Source organism: Sinohyriopsis cumingii, chromosome 6 (genome assembly GCF_028554795.1).
Source record: "Sinohyriopsis cumingii isolate HCF-2022 chromosome 6, ASM2855479v2, whole genome shotgun sequence".
NCBI classification, from domain to species: domain Eukaryota; kingdom Metazoa; phylum Mollusca; class Bivalvia; order Unionida; family Unionidae; genus Sinohyriopsis; species Sinohyriopsis cumingii.
In genome coordinates, this window is record NC_142966.1 from 139524118 (window position 1) to 139549574 (window position 25457).

General features: G+C 34.8%; 1 protein-coding gene across 4 annotated transcripts in view; it reads left to right on the top strand.

The window, feature by feature from the left end:
* Positions 1-8134: 8134 nt before the first annotated feature.
* Positions 8135-25457, top strand: part of LOC149798112 (uncharacterized) — a 44451-nt gene continuing 27128 nt past the window's right edge. Inside the window, exons 1-7 of one of the 4 annotated variants that reach the window (XM_089963202.1) lie at positions 8145-8224; positions 12013-12168; positions 12685-12864; positions 15634-15731; positions 17908-17979; positions 20951-21022; positions 23289-23330. In XM_089963202.1, coding sequence (XP_089819328.1) covers positions 17911-17979; positions 20951-21022; positions 23289-23330 — 183 coding nt within the window. In that variant the 5' untranslated portion in view covers positions 8145-8224; positions 12013-12168; positions 12685-12864; positions 15634-15731; positions 17908-17910. Of the gene's footprint in view, positions 8225-12012; positions 12169-12684; positions 12865-15633; positions 15732-17907; positions 17980-19024; positions 19196-20950; positions 21023-23288; positions 23331-25457 lie in introns of those variants that run through there. The other 3 variants (XM_089963201.1, XM_089963203.1, XM_089963204.1) reach the window with 3 other exon arrangements.

Here is a 25457-nt window from a genome sequence, read left to right on the forward strand (position 1 = left end):
CTCACCAGTACAGATCACCGATATTTCGCATTATCAGCGTGGGTTCGAGTCTCGGCTCGGCCACCGTGGGTATGCGAGAAGGCTTTCCAGCAGCTTCCAGTGGGTTGGTTTTTCCCGGGTCCTTCGTCCACCAAAATATCCTGTCCGTCATGTCTAGCCTATCATGTGCTGGAAAATTACGTTAAAGCTACGAAACCGTGTCAATCGTCCTTCTTGAATCACATTTACGCCTATTTTTATATTGTTATATCAAGGAATTTTGCTTTTTGAGGTCAACATTCATATTACTCTTTATCTGACAAAGGCTATGAATAACAACTTTATTTTGCTGAAGAAGAAAAAACACTGCACCAGAGCAAATTCTGTCATAGTTGATGAAGTACTAGGAAAAACCTCTGGAATATTTATTGAAACGAATATATATATATATATATATATATATATATATATATATATATATATATATATATATATATATATATATATATATATATATATAAAACAGAGTTATAATCAACTAAAATAAAATGGAAAACTTAGAAGCTATTGTTTCTAATTCGATTTTATGCTAATATCTGTAGATAATGTGATCATCTTGGTTTTCTTTATAACCCAAATCGCATATCAACATTTCAGTTTTTATTCCACATTTCACCATAAACCGAATGTTTCTCCTCGTTTCATCATAACCCAAATCATAACCCACATTGTAATTAAACTCCGATCGTACTATACATTTCAACAAAACCCAATTCGGACACCAAATTTCACCATAAACGGATTTTCCCCCAGGTTTCAACATACTCCACCTCCTGCCCGACATTTCGATATTGGCACAATATAACTGATTTCAGATTTGAGATCTGAAAGTAAATAATGTTCAGAAAATTGTACTGCTTTACTTGGTTATGATAATGAATTATTGTTTAGTGCCGTCCATACATTAGATACAATGTGTTAGCGTCCATTCATTTGATATCATGTATGAGCGTCCATAATTAGGTACCCACGTGTCAGCGTCAATACAATAAATACCACGTGTGAGCGTCCATTCATTTGATGTCATGTAGTTCTCTGAGGATTGGAGGATTGACTGCAGGTATCACGGTACCAATTGTTTTTCCATATACCTCAATGCTAATGTTTTGTGAAATAAATATACTTTCTGTTCTACTTGGGCATGCATGTCACACACTGTCATATAGAACAATGCTAGATTGTCAATTTGACAATGACATAACCAGGTACTCCATTGCATTTAAGAGAGATAACTCTACTGGAACTAGACAGGGGTAAGAGTTATCTAGTCACAACAAGCACATTTTCTGCCATGTGTACCATATTTTAAAAAAAATCATAAAAAATACAAAATATGATCTAGATAGAAATTAACACAAACTCACATGTTGCCAAGAGGCTCAACATTTTTTTTAAGCAAACAGAAAGTACAACTCTTACATAATGCACCAATCACAGCTAGTGTTGTTCTTTAATTCTGAATACAATGTTCCATACACCTTAAGCTCCGCCCACCTGGACTTGCGCAATTGGTACCGTTATACCTGCAAAGCACAGTGGTCTGTGGGAGGTAACTCTAGATGTGGTTGAAACACGCTTGACTCGTTTGTCACACAACTGTTTGTTTCAAAACAAATATTGCATATATTAAATTAAAGATAAATATCAACGAAAAGAATAGCGCAAGCCCATACATAGTTTCAGACACGGATTAGAAGATTAGGTGATTCAATCTTGAATAAACTCTACAAATAAAGTCATATATTCGTTAAGTCCATTCTTACCTGAGCAACTCTCTCTCTCTCTCTCTCTCTCTCTCTCTCATCGAGAGTATTATAAGGGAAATTCATAGAATAGGAGCACACGGCTTACCTCTCCGAATAATTTTGATCTTCTGCAAAATTAAAGATTTCCGTTTTCTCGAGTCTATCGTCAAGCCAAATTTGAAGAGAATAAAACCTCAAAAAAGTGCCCATTCCTTCCGTTTATCATCACTGTAGTAGGGTCTGTAAGGGAGATGCAGATATCAGAAACCGGCAAATATACTATGCCTGGTTATTTCTGGGATACTTGCTCAAAGGTGAATCAATTTACATGAAAATAAATTATTCAAATAGTGGTTTACCCCGCAGACTTGTGACCCAAAAGATTTTGGATTACTTTAAAAAAATGATATTGTATGCTTTCGATTCTGTTATTTCTGTGAAATGACGTGTCAGTGATATTAAGAAAAGTTTGAAAAATTCTCAATGCTGAGATGTCTATTTGTTTTCCTTCCAGTTATTTGTCCAGGAAAAGTGACTTTGGAAAAGTGTCCCATATTTTTTCTTCATATTTTAATCATTTGCCTTCAATGTCTATACTGCAGTCGTAAGGACATCAGTGTCCATAATACAGTCTAAAGACATCAATGTCTACAATACAGTCTAAGGACATTAATGTCCATAATACAATCTAAGGACATTAATGTCCATAATACAGTCTAAGGATAATAATGTCCATAATGCAATCTAAGGACATTAATGTCCATAATACAATCTAAGGACATTAATGTCCATAATACAGTCTAAGGATAATAATGTCCATAATGCAATCTAAGGACATTAATGTCCATAATACAGTCTAAGGATAATAATGTCCATAATACAGTCTAAGGATAATAATGTCCATAATGCAATCTAAGGACATTAATGTCCATAATACAATCTAAGGACATTAATGTCCATAATACAGTCTAAGGATAATAATGTCCATAATGCAATCTAAGGACATTAATGTCCATAATACAATCTAAGGACATTAATGTCCATAATACAGTCTAAGGATAATAATGTCCATAATGCAATCTAAGGACATTAATGTCCATAATACAGTCTAAGGACATTAATGTCCATAATACAGTCTAAGGACATCAATGTCTACAATACAGTCTAAGGACATTAATGTCTACAATACAGTCTAAGGACATTAATGTCCATAATACAGTCTAAAGACATCAATGTCCATAATACAGTCTAAGGACATCAATGTCTACAATACAGTCTAAGGACATCAATGTCTATAATACAGTCTAATGACATCAATGTCTACAATATATTCTAAGATATTTAACGTCTACAATACAGTCTAAGGATATCAATGTCTACAATACAGTCTAAGGATATCAATGTCCATAATACAGTCTAAGGACATCAGTGTCAATAATACAGTCTAAGGTCATTAATGTCCATAATACAGTCTAAGAACGTTCATTTCTACAATACAGTCTAAGGATATCAATGTCCATAATACAGTTTAAGGACATTAATGTCCATAATACAGTCTAAGGACATTAATGTCCATAATACAACCTAAGGACATCAATGTCCATAATACAGTCTAAGGACATTAATGTCCATAATACAGTCTAAGGACATTAATGTCCATAATACAGTCTAAGGACATTAATGTCCATAATACAATCTAAGGACATCAATGTCCATAATACAGTCGTAAGGACATTAATGTCCATAATACAGTCTAAGGACATCAATGTCAATAATACAGTCTAAGGACATTAATGTCCATAATACAGTCGTAAGGACATTAATGTCCATAATACAGTCTAAGGACATTAATGTCCATAATACAGTCTAAGGACATTAATGTCCATAATACAATCTAAGGACATTAATGTCCATAATACAGTCTAAGGACATTAATGTCCATAATACAGTCGTAAGGACATCACTGTCCATAATACAGTCTAAGGACATTAATGTCTACAATACAGTCTAAGGACATTAATGTCCATAATACAGTCTAAGGACATTAATGTCCATAATACAGTCTAAAGACATTAATGTCCATAATACAGTCTAAGGACATTAATGTCCATAATATAGTCGTAAGGACATTAATGTCCATAATACAGTAGTAAGGACATTAATGTCCATAATACAATCTAAGGACATTAATGTCCATAATACAGTCTAAGGACATTAATGTCCATAATACAGTCGTAAGGACATTAATGTCCATAATACAGTCTAAGGACATTAATGCCTACAATACAGTCTAAGGACATTAATGTCCATAATACAGTCGTAAGGACATCAATGTCCATAAGACAGTCTAAGGACATTAATGTCCATAATACAGTCTAAGGACATTAATGTCCATAATACAGTCTAAGGACATTAATGTCCATAATACAATCTAAGGATATTAATGTCCATAATACAGTCGTAAGGACATCAATGTCCATAATACATTATAAGGACATTAATGTCCATAATACAGTCTAAGGACATTAATGTCCATAATACATTCTAAGGACATTAATGTCCATAATACATTCTAAGGACATTAATGTCCATAATGCATTCTAAGGATATTAATGTCCATAATACAGTCTAAGGACATTAATGTCCATAATACAGTCTAAGGACATCAATGTCCATAATCCATAGATCGGCCACTAGGCAATGTTAAATTAAATTGAATATTCTTGTCTCCGGGAAGTCACTCCATGTCAAGGAGTAATGGACAGTTTTTAGTTACGAATCCGATATTGCATCAACTTGCCTAATATCCAAATTCGTACCAAACACAGTACTCAAATGATGCGAAAATAATCAAAATATTTGGATATCTATAATATATCAGAAAATAAGAATATTATTCATTTGACACAACAAGTCAATGGATGTTCATAGAAAAGTAAGTTTTTGTATTCCAACCCCAAAATTCAATCAAGCATTTTTCGTGCCCGAAGATCATTTGTCCGCAAAGTGATATAGTGCAAGTGCAAGCTCTTTCCATATGCGTGATAATTTTGAAAAGCATAGTGAATTAAAGAGCCTGATAAAGTTCAAACCAGTCGCTATCCAGGCCGTTCTTGAGATGGCCATGAACCCTTCGTGTTTTCTACAGTCTTGACGAACAACACAATCCCGAAAAAAAAATTACGAATATATCCTTATCTTTAATTACTAAAAATAAATAGCTGTAAAAGTCATATGATAGCCTGGAGTTTAGATATTTGACACTTGGCAAATTAAGAAACTATCCTTTGTTACAATAGCTCATTACCGTCATACTTTGTAAGTACATTCATTGCAATATGTAGCAAACAAAACTGCCGAACTGTTTGTCTTTAATCTGTGTCGTTAGTGTAATGATTTATGTAAGTCCGTTTTAAAGTTTATAGAGTTTAATAACTAAAGATTATTTTAGATAGGTGTTCACATGAATAACACAGTTACTAAGCTCTCTCAATTGTTAAGCTGATTACAATGTATTGCGACAAGATAACTGGGTGGGATTTCGGATTTACAACAGAACACTTTTGATGGTGATAAAAATACAATGTTTAATAACGAACAACTTGAATGAGCAATTAATTATGGTTAATATATGAGTGTATATGATCCAAATATTGGATCAATCAACATAAAACGCACTGACTTAATAATGGAAATACAAATAAATGACCTTACACAGTACAATGATAAGGGGTGAATGATTCACAGTGATTTCACAACGAAACGATTGATGCGTTTAACTCAAATAGTAAAACAAATGTAGTATTTTACTCATATAGGAAAATGTATTCGCTCAAATAGTGAAATTGTGTAAAACAAAAGGGACAGATATACAAATTATCTTACAGTCCCCAAAACATACAGGGTTTTACAGAGCCCAAAATTTAGCCCACGGCTGAAAGATTACATGTATGGAGTTACACATGTTACGTGTTATCCCTCGAATAAACAGTAACACAGAAAGAGTGAAAACAACAAGCTTTTAAAATTAAACAAATAATTTATTTTCCTGGAAAATTCTGTAAAAATGAAAAAAGAGAAGAACTTATGGTTTCAAGGATCAAATCCAAAAATAGTCTAAGAATAATCCACGAATTAAATTGCAAAAGTCCAAGTAGTAATGTTCTAATAACTTCCACTTCGAATCCCGATGAAAAATCCAAGATGGATGACGATGACGTATATTGTAGTCAGTACTGTGTTTATCTACAGTTCCTTGTAGAAATACAAATAATAGCACTCCGGTGTTGGAAATCCATATTAAATTTGTAAGCAATGTCTTTCCAAAATTTCTGTGTGAGCACTCCTTAAAATATTCCAAGAGAATAAAGAATGAATCTTTTTAAAATCCAAAAGATCTGAAGAAAATTATAGCTGAAGATCTGGCTACAACAAATTAACTTGACATCAGTGTGAAAAGCCCAAAACTGAGAGATCTTTCTCTAAAACAAAGGTTATATTTTATCATAAGACGCAGTTTCGAAAGTCCACAAAGAATTAAAAAAAAAGTGTTTACTTCTTAACCCAAGTAGTCCCATCATGACCTTGACAACAACCAATCATTTTAAAACAAAATAGACCCTCTGTTTACTAATTTCGAATCAAGGTCAGCTTCCAGGACAACACCTGTTGTATATGAAAAGAATGATTCAGGTCAACCAATTTTCTGAAAAAAATATCATCTCCAGTGAATAAATTTATATGACAATAACATGTAAGAACAATAATTTTGTTTTAATAACAGACAAACAAACGAATAAAATAAAATAAATATATATTAAATCAGATATACCTAACCCACACTCCGTCACCAGCACACTCGGCTACCAGTGACACTGCCCAATCAAGCCGTTAGTATTCCAGGTTGGTTAATCAAGCAGACAGCACCCACCAATCTAGGCCAGCAGCGCCCGATCACATGCTACTCGACCAGCAACACTGTTTATTCAGCTCTACAGCTACTATGGTTCAGCTTCACAGCTGCTATGGTCGACTTCAATGGTTAGCTCTACAACTGGTACCACGTCGATTCCGATCACTCCGATAACTCGGATCGCTGCGGTCACTAGGGCCAGTCGGGTCAGTCCGACCACTCCGATCACTTTGCTCATTCTGTGATCACTCGGGTCAGCTGAAAATAATCTAACGCTGTGTACTATGCACGACACGGGCATATACGATAAAACGTAGTGACGTTATATACTTTAAACTATACAGATTACATTATCAGCACAATAATTAAAAAAGAACAAACATGTTCAAAAGTAGACCTAACCGAGCCCGACAAGAATCCTACGGTACTAAACGTTTCGTAAAAAATGCAGCTTTATATTGCTAATATAAATTCCTTGCTAAGTCACAAAGCAGAATGGAAAATATTTGCATTACACTTCGTAAACCGAAGCTACATAGCAAACATACAAAAATAAACGTGGTAGTACAATAATTATAACTTATACACACAAAATTAACAATTCACATACCTCTACAGCTGAAGATGTGCAAGTCCTTAAAGTAGACCGCTCACTGACAAGACTTCCGTAATGTAAAGATTTAGTCTTACGGTGAGGTATTTATACACAGACGATGCAGCAATACATCGTATGTGCGCTGGAAGTATTCGGTTCTTCCCATCGAAAGCACTTCGCACGTGCGGCATAAGATGAACCGAACTCACTATTTCGAAATCTTTGTACAATATACATAATTAACCCCCGGGTATTGTTGGACACACAAAAAAAAACCGAAACCCGAGTACATGTATTTAATAAATAAAAGGATTTATACAATTCCGTGACATGAATGTTTCGGTATTATGATATATATGGGAACTCCAGGCCTAACTGTAAATGGGTTGTTTTAACATTAAACAGACTAGGGAGGCAGGAGTGAGATAAACTGTATACATCATATAGTCAGCATCAGTTTAAGGATAGAAATGCAAGCATCAAGAGGGACACAGTATATTTTGTTATCAAATTAAATTGTCTATGTATATATTATCCAGTGCGTGGGTATGAGTAATTTAGTACTCAGATACTTATGAAACTTTTCTCGCACGAAAAGAAGTAATGAACTTCGAATACTTTTTGTTAATAGTAAAATATGATTGCTCTTTACCCATGTTGATTTTCTGTGTCCATTTATAAATATCTTTATTATCCCATTTATTTTTCTTATTCATTGTTTTTCCTTTTCATTTTGGGCCATGAAAGTAGATTATTAGGTCATGTGTTGAATAATAAACCACTGCACCTTTGTGGGTTTTTTTGTTTGTTTTTCCTTCCTGGTTCGATGAATAACATATTTTAAGAAACTGCATACAGTTTGTGGGAATCCCAGTCAGGTGATTATCATTACCTAGTAAAGAAGTCATTTTGTGGGCATTATCTTCAACCATCGTAAGTATATTGTTCATGATAAGTAGTTTTTATTATCTTCAGTTTATCTTCATACCAAATGCTGTTGTATTGTTCTAGTTTTATACGGGTCTATCGCACTCAGAAGACACCCTGCAAAAGTGACAAGCATTCCGGTATGACGTAACCGTTATATATGGCAACATGGTGTTAAGTAGACTTGAACATAACCTGTACCTTAGACATGGTGTGTGATTATGATTTTTAACGTAGGTTTAACAATTGTTCAGTAATATCGCTACGATGTCTACAGTGTGACAGTTTATAGTGATGTTTAGCACTGGGACATCATGCCGCAGACATGTAGCATGGTATCCCACCCAGCCACATTATCATGACAACAGGCCGACCAGTCATAACACTAACCTCATAATGCTGAGCGCATAGCGAGGCATCTGTTAGTACCATTTTTATAAGTCTTTGCTATGACTAGGCCGGGGTTCGAATTTTCGAATATTGTTCGTTCAACGTGAGATTTCAAAAAACATGTTAATGCTTCCCGTATATATATATATATATATATATATATATATATATATATATATATATATATATATATATATATATATACATACGCATGTATGTATGTCTTTTACATGTTGGCAACGGGTATTTTGTTGCATAGAAATATTACCCGAGTTTTGCTTGTTTGCCTTTCCCTTCCATTTAAATATTCAATCCCCTACCCCCACGCTTTCTTTTTTCCTCGCTATGTGGTATCAAACATGGCAATAATCTTTTAATAATATAAGTACTTTTAAGTTAAACACACTAAATATTCATAAAGGAAAACTCACAATGGTGGAACAACATTGTAACTGCCCCCCCCCCCACTCCATACGTATGTTCTCGTTAGTGGTTACGCTTTACACGCATATCTCAAAGAAGTAGGCGAAATTTACCATTTCGTGTGAAACGCTCACCACCGTGCTTGTATTATACAAATTTTCATAACGAATTCCCTCTCACTGCACCATACTGTTGTCCATCAAGAGAAAGCTTACAAACAGTATGGTAGATAATATTTCACCAAGGCAATCGATCACACATCAAGTAAATAATGTTGGGGAGGTAGGATGAGTGAAATTGTGACAAGTACTCTATGCTTATTTCAATTTTACCATTAAATGTAACGTGTAAATCAGTATCTTTTAAAAAGCATTCTATAAAATCGTTTTTAACTGAAATTTAGAAATAAAAACTTGTATGCTCTTATGTGATTTGACCGTACTTAAATTACACCCAAACTAGTCATCAAATCTTAATCTCCACAATTCTTATTTCATATTAAACTGAAGTTAACATCCCTTATGTGACAATGACTCAAATAAATACAATGTAACTTTGTATCAAATTTTGTGTCTGTATTTTATCCTTTGTGGGGAAAAAGTATAATTAGTGTGATGTATGTACTGTTTGCTAACTATCTTTATAGTCCGAGGTAATTCGTAATTTTAATTATTTTTAGGACAATAATTGCTCCAAAAATATTGCCGTATCCATGCAAGAGATGTTGATACACAAAATATGAGTGGTCTAGTGATTTTTAATCTCTATTTTGAATGCTCTCGTGTCCACATAGAAGAATATTAAAATCTGGTTCAGTGTACAATATCTACATTTTATTTCAGTACTTCTTTATGTAAATATAAAAATATCAGTTCTTGACATAGAAATGTAGCTAGTCGATCGTATACTCACGATGACTGAGTTGTATACGAGATGGAATTAACATGATACCACATATACACGCCAAAGTAGGTCTTCAATTTTATTCGTACCAAAAGATGGCAAGATAATTTAAAAATAAAAAATAAAAACAAGATGGTGAATGGAGTTGGCTGTGAGCTAACAGATGCCGGTAAAAGCTATATGATAGAAAATGACCTGTTCGAATATCAGACGATTATACTCATTGTCTTTTATAAGTGGATTTGGAGGTTCAGTTTCCCATATAGATCCATTTTAAGAACTTCCGGTTAGCTCCAGAGAAATTAATTCCAGATGAAATGATTTATCAGAGTTAAAGAACCTAATAATTGTTTGCCATGGTACAAAACCAGCTGTAGCAAAACTATCAAATACATTGAAAAAACAAACAAATATACGTTTCGCTACAGAAACATAGAATTTTTATACAAATTTGTTTCAAACTGAAAAAAAATGCAACAAACTTTCCTTCAAGAGATGGGCTATATAATATTCATGTATATTTTATAAAGCAAATACAATCTTGTATATTCATTTCAAGTTGAAACGAACAAGGCTTTAAATACACCATAACCCTTCTGGCGACATTGTCTACACACATGCTCCTGATGACATTGTCTACACACATCCTTCTGATGATATTGTCTACTGTCACAAAATGGACGAATGGATGGTTGGAATGCTACTGATGGAGAATATAGGGACAACACGCAATAAACATAAAATGATTTAAGTAGATAATTATGATGAATCAAAATATATTGCACAATAGTAAAAAGAACACAAATTATTTCAGTTAAACCGTTCTTAAATATTGTCTATTCTTAAAGTTCTTAAGAGCACTTTATGTTCACTGGTACTTCCGCACTGAAATAGTATTCACTGATTATATACGCTCTCCGATGGCTTCTTCACTGCATAGGTACGCCCTCCAATGGCTCCTTCATAGTGTAGGTGCGCCCTCCAAATGGCTTTTCCACTCTGTAGTGAATTATAGGGTAATTATTGTGACTGGGGTTTCCATGTCCCGACGTTCTTAGGACGTCCCGGGTTTGTAAGCCCTTGTGGCAGGATTCCCTGTCTAGCACAATCTCACGTTAGCAGCCTCGTAAGGGTTGGAAGGGGTTGCAAAACAAACGAAGTGTTGAGTCGGATGCTACAAGGTTAATGCGTACATTACATCCAGTGACATATACAGTGCCTTCGTGTTCGGTGTTATTCCACTGCTCTCTTTATGTCACGTCTAAAACTACTTTTTTCTCTCTACACTGAATTAAAGCCAACCTAATATTTTATGAACGCAATACAATCAAAATATGAAATATTTATGTTGCTGCTGACCTATACAAGTAGATGACAACATAAAAGCATAGCATATTCAACGTACTAGTGTTGCATACTTGAATCTGAATTACAATCAATATATCTGACAAACATAACAGTCTGTATGTTATAAACAATGACTTATAATAATAAATACGTAAGTAGTGTAAACGATCTCTTAGTAACGTGGACCAACAATGGACGCAACTCTTCCCACCCTAAGAAAAACAGCCTCACTTTCATGTCTATGGTGACTGGCCTTTAAGGGTGTTCCATTACGCCGTTCCTAACGTTTATTTTCATTGGTTGTTTGAAATTAACATCCAATATAAACTCTTGAGGTATTAAATTCGTAGTGCAGTCGCACTAAGTTCAAAAAACATACTGGAATTTAGGATTACGATTGTTTTGAAAATTTCAGAAACTTGAATTCCACGGTAGTAGCTTCTGCACTGATTTAAAATTTATCATAGCTTTGAAGTGAAATCATTAAACAATATAAATCTTCAACGATTTTAAGTGTAATTGCCGTAAAGTCTTTGAACTTCCTTTGATTGCAATTGAGGGGTCGTTTATGCGTAAACCGGAAGTTGCTAATTTTTTTTGATGGCGAACGCCAAAGAAATCTATTATTTTGGACACTGACTTTATAAGTTTCTGCATCGAACGCTTCTAAATGATATTTGGCTGGTTGATTATTTTGAAGGAAATAACCTTATAGTTTAAATTCTTTTCAGGAGGGTCTGTTCATAATTACTCACTTTTCTGCTGATATTAGGGTGTCGAAAATGGACCGATACGGAAAAGGCTCATTTTAGAAAGACCAGGTCCAGAAAGGCTGGTAACAGGTCAGAGAGGACCATCACGGAAAAAAGACCGTTATAAAAGATTCAGTACTACTACTACTACTACTACTACTAATAATAATAATAATAATTATTATTATTATTATTAATACAATTTCAAAAAAATTCATCATTGTTTTTTAAATAAGCATCTAATCACTTTTCGTTTCTTTCTTTCTTTTTCTTGGAATTGTCACCTGCAGTTTATACTAAGAGTATTTTTAAAGCCATTTTAGCAATAGGTGGTTAATGTCGTTTGTCCTACATTTTTCCAATGCTTATCTTGTAATTTTTCTCGAACTTCTGACAACTTTTTTGTAATACTTCTGTCTATTCCCTTCTGATAATAAGTTCTTATCACTTAAATTTTTATCTCTATTGCTAAATAATTAAGTACCAAAGATTTAAACAGTGGTCAGTAAGGATTAATGTCAAGTCTCGAGTGAACCACTGATAGCAAGCAGCAGACCTATTCAGATTATGCCGATTGCAGTTCTGGTATCAGGAAATAGTCAGCGTCCACATTTTACCATTCACACTTCCTTTACCTGTTTTCTGTCTCAGAAATATTTATTATGTCAGGAAACTTTGATAACCACAATTGAGACACGAACGCAAGTCTCTGCAATCACAACTCTTTCCCATGCAACCGGTCTCAACAGAGCTTGATGTCTCATGAGGTTTTGTACAGACTTAGTAGTGATTACTGAGACGCTCCGGACTGAACTACCCCGGTGATTACAGGTAAACTTCATATATCAGAATCAATTTCAAACCAGTATCGCCAGTGCCATCTTTGTTTTAAATGTTACTTAACAGTTGTTTCTTATTCTAATAATGGGCAGTCTGATTCTAATAAGCAGTGAAAGCATAACACATTTTCTCCATTTGAATCTGTTCTCTTTAGTTTGATTAAATACTGCAGCTGATTTTTATAACCATTTAGCATGATAGCCAGTGTCCACTATGAGTGTGTGTTTGTGTGTGTGTGCGTGTGTGTGTGTGTGTGTGTGTGTGTGTGAGAGAGAGAGAGAGAGAGAGAGAGAGAGAGAGAGTTTTGTTGTTATTGTGGGGTTTAACGCCATTTTTCAACACACGATAGGCTATGTATGGCGGCCAGTATTAATGATGGAGGAAGAAACCGGGAAAACCTCAGAAAGAACCACCGACCCACGAAGAGCTACTGGCAATCAGAGGTGATGGCAGTGATCCGTAACGGAGCGCTTTAGACCACTCGGCCACTCGGGGCCCCGAGAGAGAGAGAGAGAGAGAGAGAGAGAGAGAGAGAGTTGTTTGTATGAAGTACTTGGTACATGTCATTTACTTATTTGTTATCCGTAACTACAACATACAAAATAAGCTATGAATCACAAGGGAGAGATTATGTTTGTCTCGTTTGTATGAGGATTCCACTCTCTTTTATTTTTGTCTCGTAGCCAACATTACTCTTGATAGCCTTATCTTTCTTTGTCTTTTTCTGTTGATGGTTAAGAACACTTTTTTCTTAGAAAAATCCTTTGCATCCTTGACTCTATGTCATTCTGTTTCAGATTTTTCATCTCTTACCAGGATCCATTTTCTCGTATACTGTATCTTCAGTATCAACGAAATCTTTCAGATATAGATTTTCTCTACTTCCGAAAAGTGGCTTGTACTGAACCATCGGAATTTGTATGCATGTTGTGCATTATCCGTTCTTCTTTCCATACTTCCTGGATTAAAACTTCGATGATTTCATTATTCAACTTCTGCTTGTTCTGGTTCTTTCTTGTCGCGTTTTGCTAAATGACATTCTTTTTGACACTCATTTTCTTGTTTTAAAATATCCTCCATGTTTGGACTTACAACCCATCACTAAAAATATTGTGGGCGGTTTGTTCTTGTGTTTTCTCCTTTGACTTTCAAGATTCTTACTTCTGCTTAACAATCCTTGTATCCATCAAGTCCATCTGTAATGGTTTTAGTCAGTTCAGTGTTTGGTTTCTTTTGAGTATTCATAGATATTTCACAATACAAAGTAAGGATTTGATATTTATTTATTACTTTTTTAAAATAGTATACATGATAATAAGTAATGGAGACAGAAATGAGCCTTTTCGGACCTGGCCTTTTAAGCACTAGTCCATTTTGGCCATGGACCTTTTTCATTGAGGTCCATTTTGACCCTGAACCGTACACAGTGTAATGTAGTCTGTAGAGTGTAGATGCTATCTAAAATTTAAATATTTTTTTAAATTATGAATTAAAAATCTCAATGAACAAATTGGGTCAAGAAAAAATAAAGCGGCTCCCTCCCACGCCTCTTCCTGCTCCACCTCCTCACATGCTACCTTCCAGATTGCAACCAGAACCATACATCCATTCACAAGTGCTGGTCCAAATTCAGCATGTCTCAGAATGAATCAATGAGTAAACGACATACTTTTGTAGCCATTATGCATGTAAGAAATGCTAGTTATACACTACCAAAGAGTTCTGTATAAAGTACTGTAGACACCATTTAACTTTAACATTTTGATTCAAATAGTACATTTTGTGAGATAATAGTCACAATTTTGTTGGCAAATTAATATATTCTGTGACACTAGTTTAAAAGAGAATTTGCCAGGTATGACAGTTAGTTTAATTCCTTTTTTACCCATCATCCATATTTCAAACATATCATAACAATATCAAACCTGTATCCAAGAATGTTCCTATGGTGCTTCTAATCGGTTCATCCTTGATTGACCAGCATGGAAAATTTAACCTAACTTGACTTTGTTTTTGACAAGAGGTGTGAGGGAGGGAGCCACTTTATTTTTTCTTGACCCACTTGCATTGTTCTTTAAAAAATTTAATGCAGGGGAAGGCCCTATAAATGTCAAAAGAAACTTTACTTCTGACGTTTGGTGTGTTGGTATATTTAAATTAAAAACAGTACTGAGCATGATTGGTAGCTGTCACATTTGCTGAACAGTATTTTGGAAAGGAAAAATGCCTTACTTATGTATCCCGCTGTAAATAGACAAAAATCCATTGACAGGTTTTATTGAATATTGCATTTCTTGTTCAATGACATGCTTAGTATGAAATGACAAATTTTGTCAGATAAGATGGAAACAAACATAGTGTAAAAGAGAAAAACACTGTCAAAGGTTTCCATGTCGTGAGTACCATTGCCTTGCTTTTACATGCGTAGTTAAGTAATAACAATGTGACATTTGAAACAAAGTTTTTGAAACGTTTGCCATCAAGAACACTTATGGTCCACATGCAATCTCTCCACCTTATTAAAATATACAATTCTCAGTCTTGGGTTGTCAGAGTAATAGCCAAGTAAGAGAGCAAATTCTAAGACAGAAAACTGGGCCTACAGCCCATGTTTGTATAACGAAATCTTTCGATTAAGATTTGGTTTTCATTCGTTCACTTTCTAGTTTTTTTTTATTGATCACCATTGCTTGTTTTTTCACGTATATAGGCGTGGATTTATTTTCTCACGATTTCTATATATAATGAATGTACTTACAGCTAGTGTTCGACTTCATATTCCCATCAACATGGGACAGTGCACGAGCAGACAGAAGAAGTAAAAGATTCGCCGTGAGAATGAGCCAGCCTATGCCGAGGTTAGAAGAATATATATATATATATATATATATATATATATATATATATATATATATATATATATATATATATATACATACATCGTTTATGGAAAAAACTGAATCGTAATGTATTGTGAATATGTATCGAACAGATGACAGAGAAGGAGAATACTTTTAGCTAAGGGCAAATATTTCAGTAGACGTTTTTTAGCGCCCTCCATCCAGTATGCATTTATTCTATGTTATGTTTGAACTTATATAATAGCAAAAACCATTGGAAATGATAATTGGGTCGAAACAAATTTGTAAAATATTTGTTCCACAATTTGTTCCAAAATGTAGAATCGCTGCTTTATAAATGAAATGAAGGCCATGATTTGTTTGCTAAATTCTGAAAATGTCAAAGAAAGGACATATGCAGAAATTGGTAAAGAAAAACCTCCCGTGTTAAAGTACACAAAATGTCACTTTGAATAAGGAACGTGATGGAGTTAGTTATCTAATCACAGTCTCAAAAACTTGAGAACTAGTTATATTGTGTGATGTTAAATTAACTGGTATGAAAAACAAATGGGCATTAATTTTTAGGCAGAGCGTATGATAATATGACGTTCACCGTCCTTCCATCGGTCGCCATTTTGGTTTTTACACAGTAACATTTGCTCAAGATAGATACCTTGTCAGTTTTGTGTGGATGGCTTACGTTTTGGGTCTGAAAGAAGTCTATCGATTTTTGGTGGTGAGTTCAATGGTCAAGGTCGCTGTGACTGAAATCAAAGTACGTATTCTACATAATTACTTTAGTCTGAGATCACATATTTCAATATAGCATTGTGAACAGCTTGCGTTTCTTGTAAGAAATAAATCTTCTTGGAAATTAAGTTCAAAGGTCACTGTCATCGCGACTAAGCTGGGAAAACTGTTTCCGCACAGTCACTTTAGTTCTAAGATAGTAATTTGATTAAACCACGCAAACGACATGCACTTAACGCAACAGTTAAGTTAATTTAAATTTTAGGCATAAAGGTCAAAGGTCAAAGTCATTGCGATTGACGTAGAGACATAATTTCTGCACAATTACTTTAGTTTTAGACCGTGTACTTTGTACACTGCTTGCACTACGGGTTCGAATGATACCTAATAAATTTAGATTCGAATGGTCATTGGTTAAATGCATTGTCGCTGAAATAATAAAACATAACATATGTAAAAATAGCGTTAGTTCTAAACCACATACTTTTACCAAATTGTGTGCATGGTTTGCACGTAAGTAAGAAGGACACTGCTGAGTATGGGGTCATAAAACTTCAGAGTAAAGGTCACAGTGACTTAAAGAATAAAGGTTGTTTCTGAACAGTAACCCCTTGTTCTCGATTCAGTTCCTTAATCGAAATGAATAGTTGGTTTGTATTTGGGTGAGAAAGGAGGCGACATATATTGTATCAAAATGGAAAAGAGTAAGGTCATGTTAAGTCAAATAAAAACGCAGTGGTTTCTACACAATTGCTTTAGTTTTAGAACACATGCACTGATCGGACTTTTGTGGTTGGCTTATCCGGCGAACACGAGAAACATTGACCTGTAGGGTTAAACGTACATCTTCAAGAACACCGTGATACAAAAAGGTGTAACAGTTTCTGAAAAAATGTCTTACGCACCAGATTGAAACCGCAAGCTCTGAATAATGCTTCCTGGTTCGGGAAGGTAATACGCTAAAGATTTTGGATTATATAACATAAAGGTCAATATATCATTGAGTCAACTAAGGACCGTTGATTTTCTGTAACTTTTATCAACTTAATGCTCAAATGATTGTCTTTTTTGATAATTGAAGAACCGACTCATTTGTTAGTTGAAAGGTTAAGGTCCGACTATTGCCTACATACAAAAATATGAAACACATGCCGTAGGAATTTCATGCACCGTTCACGGGACTCTCTTTAAATTTAGTATTTCTACGAATATGAGTTTTGAGAATTGAACAACATTTAATTCGAGTAATGTACATTAGGAAGAAACCTTTCATCTTTATAGAGGAAAATACTGGATTAACACAAAAAAAAACTTTTTCTTTCATGCTTCCATTTCCGTACATTTACTGAACCCATTTTCCCTGGTATTCAACTTTAACTAGGATATTATTCACGGTATATATTTTGAAATAAATCACCGTATTACTTTTTTCTCCTTACAGCCAATGTACTTAGCGATGGGAGCTTATAATCCCAATAATGCAACTTCTTTGGTTGACGACGATATCACTTCAGTAAGTTCCTTTGTGTGCTTACATGTACACTACACTTCAATAAGCAAGTATTACATTTATCTCTTACTTACCTGCTTCTTAAATATGTTGAACAAGGAATAAATTCAGCAGCAAATTAACGATAATGTGCAAAATTAGATTATATAGAATACATTCATATCCGTCAAATATGAAATAGCCTTGACGCCATTAACACAAGCTATAACAAGTTTTCTTTAGGCTATTCTCTTGAATCAATAAGCAGCAGAGTTTGTAATAGTTGATGTGAACTCATTACAAAATCAATGTCAGTCTAACAAACATTGGATTATTTTCAACCGGTGTACAAAAATGGTCAGTAAAATCAAAAGTGTGTCACTTGACTACAGTGTTGTTTATGTTAATATACCCAGCTTGTTCTTTGATTAATAATTATAAGAAAAGTATAATCTACTTTTTAACGTTAATACTTGTTCAACTTTATTTGGGACTACTTTTTATGAACAAGAAATGAAAAGTGCATCGTTTGTCAGAATGAACGAAATTCTTCGTGTCTCTTTCCATCTAAATAATTTCTACTGAAACATAAACTATGTAATAAAAAGAATCTCAAATGGGTAATGATTTAATATTAAATTTCAGAAACGAGTTGAATAATGTCCAGCATTTGCGAGCCTTGGTGAGCAAAAGCTGGAAATTATTCAACTGGTTTCATAGATTAAATATTAAATTATTACCAATTTGAGATCATCTGTATATTTATCACGTTACAACAGCACCTAATGACGTCATATTTTTGATGATGCCATATAAGGCAAAGATGTCTGGATGTATTTCATGGTCATCTTACTACACTATCCTGCTGTTTACTTTAAACAAAATCACCGATTTGTCATTTGCTGAATATAATCTTACATTTGTGTTCTTTCCAAATGTAACTAGGCTCACAGAATGGTTCCTTTCATTTGCTTGCCATTATTACCAAACTCTTCAGGGTTATACCTAAATATATTGTTTGATTATCAATATTGTTGTTGTAAGGTTTAACGCCATTTTTCAGCACAAGATAGGCTATACATGGCGGCCAGTATAATTGGTGGAGGAAGAACCCTGGAAAACCCTGGGAAGAACCACTGACCCACGAGTAGCTACTGGCAGGCTTTCTCACGTACAACGTTAGCCGAGGCTGAGACTCGAACTCACGCAGACAGAGGTGAGATGGCAGTGATCCGCAACGGTGAGCGCTTTAGACCACTCGGCCATTCGGGGTCCCCTGATTATCAATAAAATTAACATCACGGTATAATAACCTTTCTGTAAAATATATTTTCTGTTAAAGGTGTATTTACATGTGCGTCTATGTATTTACATTAAAACATGGTTTTACTCCTAATTTTAAATTACATTCGTAAAGTAGTAAAAGATGTAAGTCAGTACTCTCCGCTGAAGTTAGTAAGGATCGGAGAGTTACGTACCCTTGCTCTGAGATTTACAGGACACAAAATATCGGATGTTTGTTCAGTGAAGCAGTCCTTTGTATTTACATTAAAACATGGTTTTACTCCTAAATTTAAATTACATTCGTAAAGCAGTCTTCTATTGACTCTACATATTCTGACTGCAACATCTTATTCTTGAACTTGGCTTAAATATGTTGAAACATTTATATACGTCTATCATGTTAAGCCACCTTTCTAAAAAAAATTGCCAATTGCATAGCAACTGTCTAAACATTCCATGCAACTTCATGGAGGGTGGTGGTGGACCAGGCCCAGTGGTGGCCCGAACTCCTATCACATAACTCCTTTTCATGGGTGAGGGGACATAATTGCCTTGGGGGGGGGGGGGGAATGTGGAGAATGCCTGGCAACACTACTGTCTCTCTATTCATTTTGATATTTGTTGAGATTCGGATAAACAGAAATACTTTAAATACTTTGGTCTTTGTTTCGATGGAGGAGACAAATAACCATGAATGGAACAACACTATGTAGTCGAACAAAGCAGTTCACAATGGTTATAAATATCTTAACATATAACTATCAAAACACTAATCAAATTCGTGTATTTTTGTGTGTGGGGTGAATATATCCATCCCATGCCAACGCATTTTGTGCGCAAGCAACAAATGCTGGGTGTCTTTTCTGACTCTGAAGTCCAGTCAAACCGAGTATTTGATCTGTATCACAAAGTATTCAGTCATCTCAAGGAACCCGTTAGAGGCACAATTATGATAATTATGTGATTTTTTCAAAGATTTTGAAAATATAAATGGTTATATCGAACTCAGATTTATCGATGATTATTATCGCATCGCCCACAAGCAATATCGTTTTGTCCCCTTACTGGAAATAATATAACCTAAGTTACTCTTTCAATTAGTATAAAATATGAATAGAGTTTAATCTCTATGATAAAAGATAAAGTGATAGTGGAAATCTCTGCCGACCACCTCTCTCTAACGTAATGAAATAATAAATGTATCCATTATCAGTAATGTAACTATTACATCTATTGTAAAACCTTTTTCCCATTTAATAATGTACTGGCCAACACAAATGAAAGATGTTTTGTCTTTTGGGGTAAAGGAGGAACCTATGGCTACAAGGTCCAGATCAAAGCCAGTGTCACTAAGATATATTGGTTCTTACTATATAGAGACGGACATGCCCTATTAATGTCTATGTATAGGACTATTAAATACGGGACGTATGCGTATAATGTACCGTTCAGGTACCTGTGGTTAAATTTAGTATTTCAACGCCATATTAGTTTTGAGAACTGTACAATATTTTATTCGAATGACTGTATTTTCGGAGGAACATTTGCTATCGAGTGGTTGCAAGCACAGAATTAGCACAACAACTCCCTTTTCATGTTGCCCATTTCAATACATTTACTAAATGCGTTTCCACTTGTATTAAGCTTCATTTTTGGATATAATTTAAAGTATGTTTTGAAATAAATCTCCATATTAACTTTTTTCTTGCAGCAAAAGTACTTGGAGATGAGAGATTACGCTCACCGTAATGAGAGTTCTTCGAATGACGACAATATGGCTTTAGTAAGTCTTTTCGTCAGCAGTGATGTGGATTACACACCAATAAGCAACTACTATTTTCACCTCGTTCTTTGTCTAGCGATCTTTGTTTATTGTTTGCGCTGAAAAAGGAAATTATTGATAATAAGCAGCATGGAGATTATTAGCTTATTTAGAAAACAGTTATTTTCATTGAGCTTAAAAAGAAACAAACAAACAAGAAACAACAATTTCGCCATTGATAATTGTATAATTAACAAGCTAGGGCTATTATAGTAAAATATAGCAAGCAATGTAGGAAACGTCGATGCAAACATGCTAACAAACCTGTAATCAGATCCGTACCAAAGTAGACGAATGCGATGTCGCGTTTGCCAAATTAAGTTTATCACATGTTTGCTTTACTGCACACCTTTGTTTCAAACTGATAAACCAACAGTAAACGTACTCGTTATGAAACGGATGAACACAGTTTGAGTGATGTTTTAGTATTCGTTATGACATTGACGAACACAGGAGTAATGCTGTAATATTAGTTATGACAGAGATGGACACATTATTCGTTATGACAGTGATGAACACAGTATTCGTTATAACAGGAATAAAAACAGTTGATTTGTTAAAGATGCTGCGCGTTTCAATAGTCTGCTTACGAAACAGTTACATTCAGTTTGTTATGGTCATAGACCCTTGGCATTGAGAAAAATAGATATTTTTACGATCTAAATTAATTATTTTGGATACGTCAGAAACAGGCTTATCTAAACTAGTTACTTACTAAATGGGATGCATTGACATACGATTCAGTTTAGAAAAATGGGATTTTTAGTGTATGACACCAGTGACGAAAAATGGGATATTTAGTGTACGGTTCCAATTTTTAAAATCGCCGGCCAGGCCTATAATTGTCATGCCAAAGATATCGTAAATCAGTACTCTCAGCTGAAGTTAGGTAAGGATCAGAGTTACATATCCTTGCTCTGAGATTTACAGGACACAAAATCTCGGATGTGTGTTCACTGAAGCAGTCCTTTATATTACAATTAATTTAAGCGAACCACCTTTTTGATGTATTTAAAATGGACCAGTTCATTTATTTAAGATCTATTTCCAAATATTTTCCCTCCAGCAAATGTCATTGTCTTCGTCAATAGACATCTTTTCCACCGACTTGGAATATTGATGTTTCCCACTTATACTATTTATTATCCGTTGGAATACTTTTTTATCTTTGGTTTTTACGCTTAGCTGTAGAAGTTATAGCGCTTCGGAGACAGCAGAAATTCTGGAAATCTGATTTCCAGTAAGTAAAATTTTCAGTCCGATATATTATCGACCTTCTTAACACATATGGTGCCTTTTCTCAAACAGTAGGAAGATCTTCAAACAGTAGGAAGATCTTGCTGCAGTGTGATAAACAGAAACAGAACTGAACGTTCTGATTTGATCAAATTTGTAGCATTTATTGGCACTTTGTTATCTTATCCTGTTTAAGTTTATTTTTATCCCACAATTATCTCTGTGCCCACCGGCACTAGCAACGTCGTGTAAATTTTATAAATGCTACATAATTTTAGAATCCTAATCTTTTTGTTGCATCCACAAATGTACTTTAAATATTAAATAAAAGCCTACCCCAAATGGAACAAAAATATGGTAACCGGTGTGTACTCATTCTGTTAATCAGTAAGTACTCTTTCTGGTAATGAGAGTTTACTCTTTCTGGACATCTGTATGTACTCATTCTGTTAATCAGTAAGTTCTCTTTCTGGACATCTGTATGTACTCATTCTGTTAATCAGTAAGTACTTTTTCTGGATATATATATGTACTCTCTCTGGACATCTGTATGTACTCTTTGTGGTAATCATTATGTACTCGTTGTGGCAATCAGTAAGTACTCTTTCTGGTAATGGGAGTTTACTCTTTCTGGACATCTGAATGTACTCTTTCTGGACATCTGTATGTACTCTTTCTGGACATCTGTATGTACTTTTTGTGGTAATCAGTATGTACTCTTTCTGTTAATAAGTATGTACTCTTACTGGACATCAGTGTGTACTCTCTCTGTTTATCAGTGTGTGCTCTTTCTAGTAATTAGAGTGTAATCTTTCTGCATCTCTTGAGCAAAAAGGATGTGCAGCACATGCATCATTAAGATATATAAATGAAGTTATGCAATTCATTCCAATAACAAAATTAAATTTTGTCTCAGAGCGTAACAAATATTCAAGCATGGAAATAAGTGCTTACCTTGAATTTACGAATGTTTTAAAATGTCTATTTTCAGATCGATATCGGGAATGCATATGCTGTAAGCTCCCCATTGTCGGTAAGACTCGGCTTTATTTGTTAGTCTTATAACGTTTGCCATTCTTCCATCCGTCTCCATTATTGTTTTCACACAATAACATTTGTTCTAGATAGACACCTTATCCAAATTTTGAGGATGGCTTACGTTTTGGGTTAGAAAGAAGCCTATTAACACTTGGTCGTGAGCTCTATGGTCAAGGTCACTGTAGCTGAAACAAAATCTGTTTTCTACGTAACTGCTTCACATTGAGTCCACAGACCATAATACAATATTGTGGATGGGTTGCTCTCATGGTAAAATTTCCGTATCTTACTACTGGGATATTAAGTGTACATATCAAGGTCATTGTGACTGAGATGGGGAAATGGTTTTATCATACTCATTTCAGTTAAGATAATAACTTGATTAAACCTTGCACATTACTTGCACTTGATGTAAGAATGAATTTAATTTAAAATTTAGGTTTAAAGGTCAAAGATCAAGGTCAACGTGGTTGAAATAGAAAAATTATTTATGCACAAGAACTTTAGTTTTAGACCATGTACTTTGTGCAATGTTTGTACTACGATTAAGCAAGACACCTAATAAATTTTGATCTAAAAAGTCATTGATCAAAGGCACTGTCGTTGAAATAACACAAAATAATATCTGTTATAATAGCGTTAGTTCTAAATCGCATACTTTCACCAAATTTTGTGCATAGTTTGCATTTGTCAGAAGGACACTGCTGCTTATGGGGTCAAAAGTTTAAAGGTAAAGGTGTTGGAGAATAAAAGTTGTTTTCGAACAATAACCCTTGTTTTCGACTCATTTCTTTAATCAAAATTTGTCGATGCCTAGTTCTTCAGTAAGAAAGGAGGTGATTTAGTTTGGATCAAAAGGTCAAAGATCAAGGTCATGCTAAGTCAAATATAAAAAGCTCAGCGGTTTCTGTACAACACAATTTAGTTATAGATCACATGCATTGAACGGACCTTTGTGGTTGACTTACCCGTGGGACAAGACAAATCTATATGGCTGAACCTACAAGGTTTCGATGACTGCCACACAGAAAAAGGGAAACGTGTCATGGGGGTGGGGTGGATGATGATGGAAGATCTTCCCCATACTCCTTCTAGTCTATTGGTTATCGTTATCATGGAGATCATCGATATTATTGCCAGGATCGAGTAATCTAAAACAAAAAGATATGAAATGAATGTGTGGAATGACAAATATCTGAGAAGAGAATACAATAACACGAGCCCTCGTATGTAAAAGACAATTTAATCTTTTACATGAACAAAATGAAATCGAACATAACATGTGAATGATTTGCTTTCTTTCAAAAATAAAATTACAAAAGTATGCGAATTTCCATTAGCCATTCTGTTACTGATAGAACAAATTTCCTCATATTGTTCCTCATAGTGTCTGATCGAACTCAGATTGCCGGCATGACAGCATCACCTGGTGTTTCCGGACCGGACCTTCCCAAATCACCTCTGGTGATCGGCTAACGTTTCTTTATACCCCCCCCCCTCGCCTCTTCGGGTCCTCAAATCTTAGTTGGGACTGCGCTCTCTTTCACACTGTGTTTGCAGGGGTGGAACTATTTCGTTTTTTCCTTCAAATAAAAATAATTCATCCAACCTAAACACATGATAGAATACCAAATACTAACAAAATGGTACTAACAGCTGCCTCGCTTGGCGCTCAGCCTTAAGAGGTTAGTGTTAGTACTGGTCGGCCTGGTGTCAGGATAATGTGACTGGGTGGGACATCATGCTACATGTCTGCGGCATGATGCCCCAGTGCTAGACATCACTATAAACTGTCACACTGCAGACATCGTAGCGATATGACTGAAAAATAGTTAAAGCTACGTTAAAAATCCAAATCACACGCACACGCACACGCACACAATACATGATAGGATTTTCTTCCCCTTGGATCAACAAATATTTCCACTCTTTGTTTCAGATATCATCTATCGAAAATCAGCAGAACTAGCTAGTACCATTCACCTAATACACAAACAACTTACTATCATAAATCAAACCTTGTTAGTGGCTACCACGTTCTTAACTGAGAACCATGGATATTAATCCTCTCTGATTCTTCTATTATTGCCCCGCTGGGCAATAACTTTACAGATGGCCTACC